Genomic DNA, 13902 nt, shown 5'->3' on the forward strand with positions numbered 1-13902 from the left:
TGGTGCCCTAAATTGTTTTTCATTTCATTAAAAACTGCGCAAACATTGGTGGTCCCCTGGGCAAACATACAGAAGCAAACTGATGGAACAAACGTATGAAAGTTAATGATTCACTTTTTATCACACCATGAGCATTCGCTAAAATACACTGTCAAAAATGTAGGTCCATTTTCATTCCACTATAAAACATATTATTGTCAAACGCCTATGACTGTACCATAGTTTTGAATTCAAGCATGTGCTGTTTTTCAGCTATTCTAACCTTGCATGACAGTGAACAATAGATGTAAGTTGTTGAAAACCGCCAGTTGAACAAGTTGTATACTTGTTTTTTCGGATAAATGTTAAAATGACAAATCACATATTGTCTTTGACTATGTTTTTTATTTTGCACTATTATTTTTGTATTATAATTTATGCCTATGTTTGGAAAGTAAGCTTGCTACATAGCGGTATCTTAATTACCCTACAAGTTAATATGTTTGTTTCTGCTACATTTTTGTGGTTTGGCCAACAGGTGTAGCCTGTTATGTGTGTATGAGAATGAGTTTTAGGTATACAACAAACAAATAAAATTGGATACTAGTGTTGGCAAACTAAGTTAAGCAATCTCGGGTTATTGAATATTGTTGTTTGAAACATGTGTTAATCCATGTGCAAATGTTTCAAAACATGGTAATAAGTCAATGTGCAAATAGTTAAACCTGAAGCTAACCCCATGGCTTGTTGCTAGGTTATATTTTGTTTTGGGAATTTTAAAGTTACACCAAAACACCTAAATAATTATTTTCATGCCACAACGACCCAATGATTTTCTTAAATGACACATTAAACCGAACATAAAATAATATACATTAGAACCAGAGAAGGGTTGTCTAAACTTTTGAATTTTTTTTATATGCCAAACCTGTTGCAATTTGTGAAATAATTTAAATGACCTTGAAATAAAGATAAAAATTTCCTTAGGAAGCAATGTAAAAAGAAAAAAAACACATAATTAAAGTAACTAAAATATGACAAATTTATTGAGTTGATTCCGCTACTAACGCTACTTGATGATCTGGTCATCTTTGTTGCATACCTGTTATTGTAAGCCAGTTAGACTTGGCTGATTCTAATACAGTAGTTTCAAGTCCATTGTAAGTAATGGGTTCACTTATTTTGCTTCCTTATATTTACCTTGTTTGTTGTGGTCAGAATTCAAAGTTTACATTCGCTGACCTTTTAAAAACTGCATAACCGATCCCTAATTGATCCGTTTGTACCAGTAAGCCTTACTATGAATACTTAACCAGTGATCGGCAAATGAATCAACAAAAATTTTTTGTCGCAGGCCAAGTTACTCTTTTCAGCGATAGTAACGGCCCACTTTGTAAAACCACTACGAAACAGGGAGGATTTAAGATATTTGGTTTTGTTTGGGTCATGCAAACTTTTCCAATTAATCTTAAAAACCTGTGTTGTTGTCAAGCAAACTTATGTACAAATATGCAGCTAAAAGCCAGTCTAATTGCAAAAAAAATATGTTACTTTGTTTTACATTGGCAAAACGGCCTGGAGGCCCTGTGATGCACTAATGAGCCAAAAAAAAAACTCTTATCCATAATAACTCTTATCCATAAATTAAAATTAAGTACATTGAATGTACGACCATCATGCGGCCCACAATTACATGATAAAACGAAACAATTAAAAATTATCTCGCGGACCACTAAAAATGGCTAAAAGGCCCACATATTGGCCACGGCCCACAGTTTGCCGACCACATGACCGGTCTAAACTGTTTAAGTTAATGGTAATGAATTTTTTAAGGCCTTCCGCACCTGACCCACAACGATGTCTTGGAAGACCCCCGGCGTCGTGCCTGGTCCGAATCGGACTCTCAGCGAAAGAACGGCAGCATGCACAACAGCCGCATGTCGGCCCTTCGTAAGCTCAAGCAACGCCTGAAGCGAACCGGGAGCCTTAAGAAGAAAAAGGACGAGCACTCGAGCACAGGTAACGTTAGAAACTGGTTATAACGACTGTTTGGATGTGGCAAGCCACTGTACAGGGTCATAGCATTGAGTCAGGTCCAGTATTTAAAAGTTGAGCCAAATATGTTAAAATTTTAGGTAGCTTTTATTTTGAGTGCGAAACAAAATGTTTTAAGGTATTAGAAATATTCAAGATTATGCTAAATTTAATAAACACTTTTAGATAACTATTGTATTTAAAATGTATGGGTTGAGAGATGTACATTTATGTAGCCTGAACACCAAGCATACTAGAAATATAAATTGCTACAATTTGCCGGACGTTTTTGTTTATTTTTTGGAGAAACGTTTAGTGTTCTATAACCTTTAAAGCAATTGGTTTGTACAGTAATATTGTCAGTTGACACAATCACAAATATTGTTTCATTTTGGCTACCTCACGCTAAAAATTGTTTGTTTTTTAGATACCCTCAACACATCTGCACCAAGTGCAAACTCACTTCTCAAGGCAGAAGAAGGAAGGAAAGATGTTGATCTGAACACAAGGTATTGAAGTTGTGCAGAGTTTTTTGTTGTTGTGTTTTACTACAGTGGTTTTGCCATTCCGAAATTGTAGTTTTATTTAGATTGGCCTAAGCTTATTTCTGCACTAGGTATGTTCAATATTTATCGAGAGATAGCCAAATTGGTAACATCTGTTTTTGTCTGTTACTGGGGTAAAAAATAAATATAATAATTTCAGCTCTGATTTGCCATTTAACACATAATATCCTTTGTAGTGATGTCATTTGGTATCGGATAGAATCATGAAACTTTTAGTTTAAAATATAGAGTATGGGTATCAGAATAAAGTAAAAACTTTTGGTCATTGATATTTGCGACTAACTATTGCATTTGTTTGGATTTAGCCAGGAACTTGTGAATTCTGTTGGAGGACTGTCTCTTCAAAATAATTATTATTGCATGCTTAAACTAACATTTAGTATCGGATCGGATCACAAAACTTTTAGTTTAAAATATCAGGTATCGCTATCGGAATAAAACAACAACTATATTGAACATTCCTATTTACAACTAACTGTTGGATTTATTTGCACTTAGTCAAGAACTTGTGAATTCTGTCGGAGGGCTGTCTCTTCACGAAGAGCACGAAACTGCCAGAACACCGACCAGGACCTCAGGCCACCTGTGTAGTCCAAATCACAACAACAATCCTTTACCTCAAATCCTCAACCCAGAAGCCGATCTCATATATCAGAGATTCTTAGAAGGTGCTTAGCTAGCTTTCATTTGATATATTGACTTTGCCTTTTTGGAACAGTGCATTTCAACAGTGTACTGCATAAAAACCACACGTCTTACAAATAAGAAAAAATACATTATTTTTTAATTTTAGTATCTTGTTATTTGTTTGTTAGAAGAATTCTTGTTATATATAAGTATGTAGCTGTAATGCTGAATCATTTAAGAAATATTGTTATAGGTTTGATGAAAATTGTACTTGAAAAAAGAACAGACAAAAAGTCATTAATAGCCTAACGCTGTTCAGTTTTTTTTTATGTGTTGTCATTAAAGGCATTTTATCCCTTGCTTTTGCAGAGCACACCTGCTACGACATCATGCCCACCAGTTGTAAGTTGGTTGTGTTCGACACTCAACTGCTAGCAGGCAAAGCTTTTCACGCCCTCCTGGCTAACGCAGTCCGATCTGCCCCCCTTTGGGACTCCCAGCATTCCCGATATGTTGGAATGCTGACCGTCACCGATTTCATTCATGTTCTCATCGCCTATTCCAGGTGTGAACAACAACTACTTAACCTATGTACTTTGTGTCTGATTGTGTGGGTTGGTATCGAGAAGAGCAGTTGACCCCGCAGCAAAATACAGCTGTATTAATTTCAGTGGGTTGCCTGACAGCCACATGATTTTTCTGATTTGATATGAGATGTGTTTATGACACTGCTTTGTCTATCAATTCTTTGTTTGTACAAGAAATATGGTAACATTTTATTCACAATGCAACAAACTGATTAAGTTAGGCTTTGGTCATTGTCATTTTTTTTCCACCTACTTGTTTTGGTAATTGTAATGGTCTTACATCCCCCATGTTTTAAAAAGCATGTTTAAACAGCTTAACAAAAGCATTAATTTCAAGTTAAACCTTGGCCAACCTTATACATAACCTGTGCTGTGTAACTCATATTTCCCTTGGGAATTGTCCCAGGAGAAAAACCATTCACAGCAAGGTTAATGCCATGTTCAATTACCACCCACAGCTTGTTGTTGCATCCTATATGTGTTTTTGCACCTTAACAAAGTTATTAAACTCTCTATGAAGCTAAAATGTAAGGTTTTAAATGATGTATGACCCTCCCAAAGATTTCAATATGTTATAATAATTTTATTTCAAATTTTAGTAAGTCTGTTATTTTAATAATAATCTCTGTCGCAGTCTGGCCGAATTTGTGCATTAGAAAAAAAACATTTTATCTACCTAATGGCATAAATGCCATGATTGCAATCGATTTTAATATGTAAAGACAATTTTATTAAATTTAGTAAGCTGTTTTTCTAATTTTAGTCAGTCTGTTTTCTTAGTAACAATTTCTGTTGCAGTCTGGCAAATTTGCACATTAGAAAAAAATTGTTTTAACCAACAATTGCAAAGGCATAACAAATTCAGTGTCTCCAATTACATTTAACCTTTTCAGATTGGGGAAATCTCCACAGACCCTGGAGGAAGAGAGCCTTGATACTTGGAGGAAAATCCTTCATCAAGAGCCGGACTTTGAAAACGTCAGTCCGGAGAACACGTTGCTTGACTCTCTTGGTATCCTGTTCGAGGGAAACTACCATGGGTAAGCAAACGGCCTTTGAAATTTATTGTAAGTGTTTTGTTTGATGAGAATTCTGTTTAGGTTTACGGTAAGCAAATATTGAAGATAGATCTCCTATATTGAATCAATATATATAAAATGTGACAAAGTTTCTTGAAAATTCTGAAGTAGTAAGGTGGAACTTTGGGTTTGGTCAATTTTTTTGCTTTGATTTTACTAAACATTTGTTACTAAAGCTTTATCCCTGCTTCCTAAGTTTTAATCATCGATAACACAATAATAAACCATTCACCTTATAAAGATAAAATTCCATGCCAAACTAAACCTTTTTATTATGCATAAATTTGGCTTAACAGGAGAGCGACATTTCTGCTGTAAACGTTATCATACAGGGATGTGATTTTAAATGAGTGCAAAATTTTGTTTCAACAGTGTACCAGTTCTGGACCAAGCCAGCGGCGACATCTTCCACATCATCAATCACAAGCGGATCCTAAGGTTTCTCTACCTCTTCATGAACGAACTGCCAGCACCCTCCTTCATGGGAAAGGTAAGTGACTCAGTGCATCCGGGAAAACGCTGCTCACCTTCTATTCAGTTTTGTTCGCCTTTGTGAATTGGGTGGCGACTTCCTTTTGGTATTGCCTATTGTCTGTTTGGGGTTTTCCCAACTGGTATCACTATATCATCCTGCCATTATGCGGCAGGGGTAAACATTGCAGGATTGCTGTTATATTCAATGGAGTTTATTGCGAAAACGTAATGCACTTACTACGTTGCACTATGACAACATGATTGTTCGCTTTTCAAGTCTTGACACAACATTTGCCCATCTGTTGCTCTTGCCTGTAGACCTATGATAAATATATCAATATTGAAATGAGTTGCAGATAGTTGTGATTATGATTTAGAAAATATTTCTGTAGTCGCATATGATGTGAGCTTAAACCATCTGTCGAAAGTTTAAATGGCGCTGGCGCCAATTTATGAAGTTTGAATAAAAATATATTTTTTTAGTTTGATTTTTTTGTGTGAAACCTCATAAAATTCTAAAACTATTAGAAAATTTAAAAGAGTAGGGGGTACTCAAACTTAGCACTACCGTGGCAGCTTTTTTGAGGAAAAGATTCTTATTGCAAAAAATGCAAGTCACAATGAGTGCCAAAACACAACAATGAACGATGTTGTGTCAAAGTCAATAAGTTACCCCCTAAAGTGCCATGTAAAATATTAATACATCCTGTGACTGCTCTCCTCTGTAAATATCCCGGAATCCTGAAAAAGACTGTTATTAGCTGTTTTCAAGTTGTCAATTTTGCAATCGTGTTGGCAAACAGCTGTGTGGTCGGAAAAGGAATTTTAGGCTACTCTTGTAAGTTTATGTGCCTCAAAAGATCCTTTTTTAGAATTTTAATATCTTTAAGAAAACAAGGTGCATTTACTATCTCGCCCAAAAAATTGTAAAAAGAAACGCGTGGTTAAAGTCTTGAGTCCTAGTGTATTTTTACCAGAAAAAGTTTTATAACATACCTACTGCGATTTCCACATAAAATCATTACGCCGTGCTTTATCGTTATTTATTATCTATTAAATATTCTGCTTTTTCTCCATTAAAAGTATAACAAAGTTTTGCCACACTTTTTTTATTATTTTAGTATCCTAAAAACAAGTCCGTTCACTATCCCGCCAAAAACTTTTTAAACAGAAATGCTTGTTAAAGTTATGACTCCTATAGTTTATTTATACCGAAAAATGTAGAGATGTACTGCGATTTCCACATAAGAAAACATTGCCATCCCTAAATCCTTAATGACACCTTGTTGTGTGCGTGTATATGTGTAAGATTGCGAGGCATCTCCCAACGTTAAGGGGCGGCTTCAGACACACAAACGCCTGACGATCCGCTAATTGACGGGCCTGCGTTGCAGAACACCGCAGTCCTGTGTTTGTCAGTGGCCCGTCTTCGCCTGGCGTAGTTGGACCGTGTGTAAAACCACGCACGGCTGACAAATGTCCTCCCCTTATAGCAGACCTTTTGCGCTCGTAAACCTAGTCGCACGGCACTGCGGAAATAAGGGTAAAACGGCGATGAACTAGATGGTTACGAATGGGAGCCGTTTTCGTTCAGCTGTGTGAAATGGTTTCCCGCCTTGAATATTTCACTGTCGCGCGGATGGCGCTAAAGCGATAATAAACAAGACTTTGGCGTTTCCCACTTGATGCATTGTCCCTTTAAAAACCTACTTCGTTTAGTTTTTCAGTAGGCTTCTTAAAACAAGCGTTTTATTTTTTTTGCTTTTTGATAACCTAATTTACAAAATGTTCATTGCGGTTGCAAAATAATTTTGTTCAACCATCACAGACGTTTGCTTGTTGCATTATGCAAAGCAAATCAAATCAAATTCAATCGAATCTGTTCTCGGCAACGACTGTAACGTTTGGGCTGCTCAAAGCCTTGCTGAAATTGTCATTAGCCCCTTTGGTAAACAGGCTAACACACCCCAGGTTTCGGTAAACAAGCCAATTATTCTGTTAACAACGCCGACTGTAGTGTAAAGTTGCCAATAATTAATTATCAACGCAAAACCAACAAACAAACATAAAGTTTCAGGAATAATTTGGTTTTCATTAAACAACTTTAACTTTTTGGTAAAGCTGCAACAATTCCCGAAATTCTACTTGTCGCGTGTGCGCTGGGCTATTCAACCACCCAATTGCACAGCCCTACAAGCCGCTGAGGCTTGTCCATTTCGTTTATTTTTGGGGGATGATTGTAAGTTTTTTGATTGAATGTTGTACGAAACCCGCCACTTGTATTGAAATGCTTAAATTCGAACGATTTTCTCTTGAAACTGCGGATAGCCATTTAATAAAAATTTTGGTAAATTTTGAGTTAATGATGTACAAATTCGTAATGGAAAGCTTAATTTAAATTTATTTTGGTGACAAACTAAAATGTAAGATTATTTCTCGACTGAGTAACAAACCAGTGGAATACTTGTACCCTTTATTGGTGGCATATTTATCAGCCTGACATCTTCTCTACGCGACAGGCCTCCGACTATTCAAATAGAATCTTTGCGGTCGTTGGGTTTGCCCTTTAGGTGAAATATTACAGACGATAACGACTCCATGATCTATCGCTTAAACCAGTAGATAGCAAACTCGATACACGGGACTTTTCAGGGTTGTACAATGTTTCCAAGATTAAGTTTGTTTACTATATAGTTTATTGCCCTATTTTATTGTACGTAATAAACCAATAGTGCTTGTTTCTGTTTTATATTCCATTTCAAGGACCCGCGCTTTCACTTAATTGATTGATTGTGTTTTTTAAAATGTTTTTTCATCGGTGAATGGATTTGGGTTCATTATGTTGTTAATATTTATTCTTTATTAAAGCGAACTAAGCTTTATAGAAGTAACCTTGTAGGAAATTCTGCGCGATTAACTAACTTTTGATTAGAACACTATTTATGCAGTTTTTGGAATATCTTTTGAAAAGGAAATAATATCACATTCTTGAAAACAACTGCGCATTAAGCATTTAAATTAAATCGTGATTTACTTTGATTTAGCGTTTGTAGATTTTTTTAGAGTGATTTAGCAACTTTTGTGAGTAACAGGGCAAATTATACCCTTTGAACACAACTTGCACGATTTGCATTTTGTGTAAAAATATTGCGTGTGAATTGGTTTAATATGCTGCTCTTCACAACAATTTACATTGCAGCATATAATGTTGCGCAACCACGCAAGCTTACACGTTAGCTGGAAAAGAATCCTCGAAACAGATTTTCAAGTTCGCTCACCAGAACCGCATTTTGCCGATTAAACACAACGCCGAAGGCGGTAAACGCGTTTGAGACGTTACTGTTGCTTTATGTTCTCCCGTGGTGGTTCGTGACAAAATTTCCGTGCGTTACGTGGAAGAAAGTTGTGAAAGCACCGCTGACAAATGTCAATTAATGATGTTAAAAAAACTTTTATTTTATTTCGATGGCAAACTTTACTGGCGTCCTATCCGATTCCAAATTACTTTATGATGGTAAAATGGGCAAAATTTATAAAATTAAATGTGCGACGGAAATATTTTTAAGCTATTTACCTAAAATTGTTGTAGCTAGTTATTTCCTACTACAATTCGTCCAAGGGTTTATATTGCTAAGGTTATTTGGCTTAGGGTGAGAGTTATCGTTTGGGTCGTTCAAGTATAATTACTATTTATTTTCTCATATTATGTATTTCTATTAGTTTCAATTTTAACAACTCGTTTCGTTACCGTGAAAAAAGTGGTAGGGGTCTAGACCAGCGCGCCGTTATTTTATTTTTATTTACAACTTTCGGAAAAAAATACCTTCAAGAAGGAAAACACTGCGATGAATTGCAAAGTTTGGGCAGAAATAAATTTTCAGGCACCACTACCAGCCTAGTATCGGACGAACACCCATACTACCATATGGTAATAAATATCGGCCCCGATCTGATAATATTAAACACCCCTACTGTCAACGGCACCAGAAATGACTTAAGTCCAAGTCAAGTCATTTGCCAATATAACAAGTCAAGTCCCAGTTCAAGTCATCGGCTGCCCAAGTCAAGTCCTTGTCAAGTCATTATGAGAGCAAGTTAATTTTTAAGTCATGTCATTGATAAAAAGTAAACTGTTAAACTACTGAAATTGGTAAACTCGTCCAATTGTAAGCAACAATTCAACTAAAAAACTAACACGAACGCAATATACAGCAATAAAAGTGTTTAATGTGAAAAACTCGAAATAAATTTTAATCAAAAACACGTAATTTAAGTTATTTGACAAAATGATTTAAGTCAAGTCAATGACTTAAGTCATTACAACACTGCTGTTTGCTCAGCGCAACAGTCTCTCTCACTTGTTGACTGCCCGCGTTTCGCTCGTAACCGCAACTACGCGGGAGCGCTGGGGGTCGACTCTCATACAATAAAGCATCAGCGACCCACCAACCGCTGCTGAATCTCGGCCGCCGAATAATATTGACGGCTTTGGGAGAAGCTACTGTTTGAAACTGCGTTGGATCCGGCTTGGGCCTTTTCCAATCGCCACAGGGCCGGCGAACACTTGAAATATTTTTTTACGTCATTCAGTCAGTTAAAGGCGGCAACTTTGAGAACGAACCATTTTTTCGTAATCGCCTTGTCAATTTTAGTGCCCGTTTTAACTTCTTTCTTTTCTTAGGCTAGGTCTTCTAAAACTGGCCCGTTTGGTACCCCATTTAATTTTATAAAACTTTTTGCGGCACACTATTTTTTTTGGTAATTATTTTATAAATATTACGTATATCTCGCTGCGATATCCCAGTTTTTGAAAAGCTTTTTTTTTAACCAAGTCAAAAAATACAGTTTGAAAGGGGTCATGGTACCGTGCAGTTTTATTTAAACCATGCTAGAATGACAGGTTAGATTTATCTGCGAACTAGATCTATCATCAAAACAACCTTATTGCGTCATCGAACAAGCCATATATGGCTCGCTAGTCATGGGTTCCCGACCACTGATTTAGGCAATCGCTTAATCAAACCTAATTTCCGCTTGTATTCCAACTTTAGCGGTTGCTTCCAAAAACAGGCGCTCGTGTTTTTCAACTAGTTCCCTGTTATTTCCAAATCGATTGACTTCAAAGCCCCCTTTCGAAGCGGCGACGTTAATGACAAATTTACTCCCGAAAGCGGGGCGGAAAATGCACTCAACAACGTGGTCCTTTGAAACGAACAACTATTTACTATCGCCGCCCTCGCTTTGTTATTGACCGAGGTGGAATTCCACTCCCTGTCACGCCCCCATGCAAAGCGTCACGCCCCTTTTGGGTGACGTAGTCGTGCGAAATACTCGGGCTGGAGCTTTCCATTATAGTGCGTTGCGCCACGGGCGGGCGCCCAAATTGCATTCCCAACAATAAATAGATTTTTTTGTAGTGGAATTGATAACGAAAGCGTGCAAGCTTTCCCATAGGTTGTACTTTTTGAGACTCTCTGTATAAATGATCGTTTTTTGATCGATTTATTTTGAGGTTTTAATGTATTTTTAATAAATTTCGCTGCCATCTGTCTTATGTTATTTTGTTCATGATCAGAAACTATCTTTTCTAGTGTTTTTTTTTTAAATTAAGCTACTTGTTCTGTTTGGACTTTTTTCAGCATTTTTCAATACTGGTATTATTTTAATTAAAAAGAATTGGATAATTTCGTTGACAATAAGCATGTACAAGTATAAATTGCTTCAACGTTGTTGTTCGTCTTCCAAATTATTAGTTTATAACGTTTTTTTTCAAATTTTCAGTTTATCACCTTTTTTGTTTTAATTTAAATGTTGATTCATATAAGATACGAATCGGCAATTTTAACGGAATGAATTTATCAAATTCGTCTAAAGCAGTGAAATTACCTGGCAAAGTGCAAATATATGTCCAGTCTAATGCATACACGGCTGTAGCTATTGGGTCAACTCTCTCGTCCTTTTTATAACATCTTGTATCATATTTTTGCGATATTTTAGAGACGGTTGTGTGTGAATTGTAGCGTAAACAGTGGCACGACCACCTAGCTTCGCAAACCAGCTGTGTACATGGACGGTTCGCGGTTTTCGCCGCGGCCAAAAACTAACGCTTGAATGCGAAACGAATCGTTGTTTTGGCAACAACTGGCTAAGCGTTTACCGCCTATCATTGTGCGAAAGCTTAACATCGCGCTACGAAACGTACCCGTATGCCCTCGTTGCTTGCTGCATAGCAATCGGGCATTTTGAGCTTTCTTAACCGCCGCAACGCTGAAAATTCGCCGATTATTAGTGTTCGATTTCAAACCTGACCTTTCGTTTTTCGCCCGACCTGCCTGCACCTGGTTTCCACACATGTCGTGAAATGAATCGACTTGGCATTTCGTCGATCCTAAATTGTGGTTAATAGAATGCTAGTTTAGGCTATTACCAGCAGTTATTCTATGGTCATTATTATCATACCCTCTAGAAAATTAGCTAAATTAGGATAATAATACTGTGGTTAATTGGATGCTAGTAAAGACTACACCAGCAGTTATGCTATGCTTGTTATCATACCTTCCATAATATGACCTAAATTAAGACACTAATACTGTGGTATGTGGTTAACGGCTATACCAGCAATTGTGGTCTAAATAAGTTTCTGTTTAATCGGACAACTATTAGCGCTATTCATATTTCTGGGCGTTATTAAAAAACAGGCCAATTTATTAAAAAGTGGACGCAAAGTTAACTTTCAGTTGTTGTCAGGGGTAGTAGTACCAAAACTATTATAAGCGATTCCATGTAGCGTTTTCTAAATGCAAAGTATTGTGTCTCTCTCTTAACAGATAGTTACGTTTAAGTGAAAAAACCTTGCCTATTTTACGTAACTAGTTGCCATTTCGCATACCACACTCATCGCTGGTCATTAGTATGTAGCAATTAGGGTGGTACTAAATATCGAATTATACCGAATGCTAGGCAATGACACAAAAATTAAACGTCAGCTTTACTCCTAAACCATGCACCTAAATTATACACTGAAGCATACCATCTCGCATGAGAGCATTTTAATATGAGATGTAACAAAGGCTGCAATAAATTTCGAACCATTCGGTCTTAGTACCACCCTCGCAATTATACCTTTTGTTCAGTTAATCTTTGCAATAAAAACTTTGGATTGAAGGGCGTTACATTTTTCAAAAAATTATTGGCTACCTGTATCGGGATTAACTACAAATTGACTGACATCTGTACTAGCAGTTGCTATATGTTGTACACAGACTGTGGAGGAGGCCGGTATCGGTACCTATGATAATGTGTGCACGGTGCGGAAAGACCAGTCCCTACTCCACGTACTTCAAGTCATCTCGGACAGGAAGCTCACTGCCATACCGGTCGTCGATCAATCAGGTGAGGCCACGTGTCTAAAGTCAAAGTTTACTTAGACGAAACTTTTGCGAGATCTTGTTGTCGGTGGATCAACACTGACTTAACATTTCGTTTAATATAAGCCTCTGGACTGTAATGACTATCCTTGACGTAAATAGTCACAAATTTAGCACCGAAAAAGGCGCAATAAATACTGTTTAATGCATTTGTCCAAAACAGAGATATACAACTATCTGAGCAAGAACAAAGTTCGAGCTGAACCTAATGAGATTAATAGGCTTGCGTGTATATTTTTTCCGACTCGCGTGTTCCATATATTCCCCTAATGAAGATACAGTTAAAATGCTGTTGGATGTAAATCATAACTAAAAATCGTTGAAATTAAAATAGGCTTAATTAAAAACATGATGTCTCAAACCCTTGCATTGTAATATTAAAAAATAACTTTTACCACATTGTAGCATAGATATCTAGTGTTAATGTAAAACAGAAGTGAAAACGCAACGCAAAATACACTGTTGTGTTTAGTTTCTGGTAAATCACTTCAAATCGTATCAGAATTGAACTCAGACGCTTGCAACCCCGAATATCCGCACAAGATGACGTCACATTGACCATTTTTCTTTGTTTCGTCACAGGTGACGTGGTGGACGTCTTCTGCAAGCTCGACATGATCCCGCTCGCCGCACAAGGCATGCATTATGACCTCACAGTGGCCCTCGAGACCGCCCTCTCGTGTCGCTTCGCCGCGCTATTTGAAGACGAAATGGAGCCGGTGAATTTTACGAGGTAAGTTATTCTTAAGGTCAAAGCGTTGCTCTTGCACCTAATAATCATCACACACTCGATCTTAATGATTGACTATAGGGAATTAATTTATCTGTTTTTTGAGTCACGATGATAGTTACTTACTTTTTTCCGAAATATCCGTAATATACGTACTTTTTTGGTTTGGAAAGCTTCATTGACATTGGTGTGTTTTTAAATTCGACTGAAATTTGCAAATTACTTGACCCGACAGAGAACGACCGATTAGGAAGTCCTATACTAGCATATTCTTGTGTCTATTGACAACAATAATTTGCAACAGTGCCCGTTTTCTGATTTTTTTTCTCTTCAATAAACAATGTTTACCAACGGGATTTATGCAAAACTGTCAAATGTTTCTTCCTAGAAAACCGCCTG

At 36.9% G+C, this 13902-nt stretch overlaps 1 protein-coding gene across 1 annotated transcript in view; it reads left to right on the top strand.

Moving 5' to 3' along the window:
- LOC146164885 (uncharacterized) overlaps positions 1 to 13902 on the top strand; it is a 31387-nt gene that overhangs the window by 4273 nt on the left and 13212 nt on the right. The window contains exons 6-13 of the mRNA XM_083381356.1: positions 1813 to 1998; positions 2441 to 2522; positions 3078 to 3247; positions 3576 to 3771; positions 4687 to 4833; positions 5245 to 5362; positions 12609 to 12738; positions 13356 to 13506. Of these exons, the coding sequence (XP_083237482.1) occupies positions 1813 to 1998; positions 2441 to 2522; positions 3078 to 3247; positions 3576 to 3771; positions 4687 to 4833; positions 5245 to 5362; positions 12609 to 12738; positions 13356 to 13506 (1180 nt within the window). The remainder of the gene's footprint in view (positions 1 to 1812; positions 1999 to 2440; positions 2523 to 3077; positions 3248 to 3575; positions 3772 to 4686; positions 4834 to 5244; positions 5363 to 12608; positions 12739 to 13355; positions 13507 to 13902) is intronic.

The sequence above is a fragment of the Ascidiella aspersa genome, chromosome 2 (assembly GCF_963924565.1).
Source record: "Ascidiella aspersa chromosome 2, kaAscAspe10.2, whole genome shotgun sequence".
NCBI lineage: Eukaryota > Metazoa > Chordata > Ascidiacea > Phlebobranchia > Ascidiidae > Ascidiella > Ascidiella aspersa.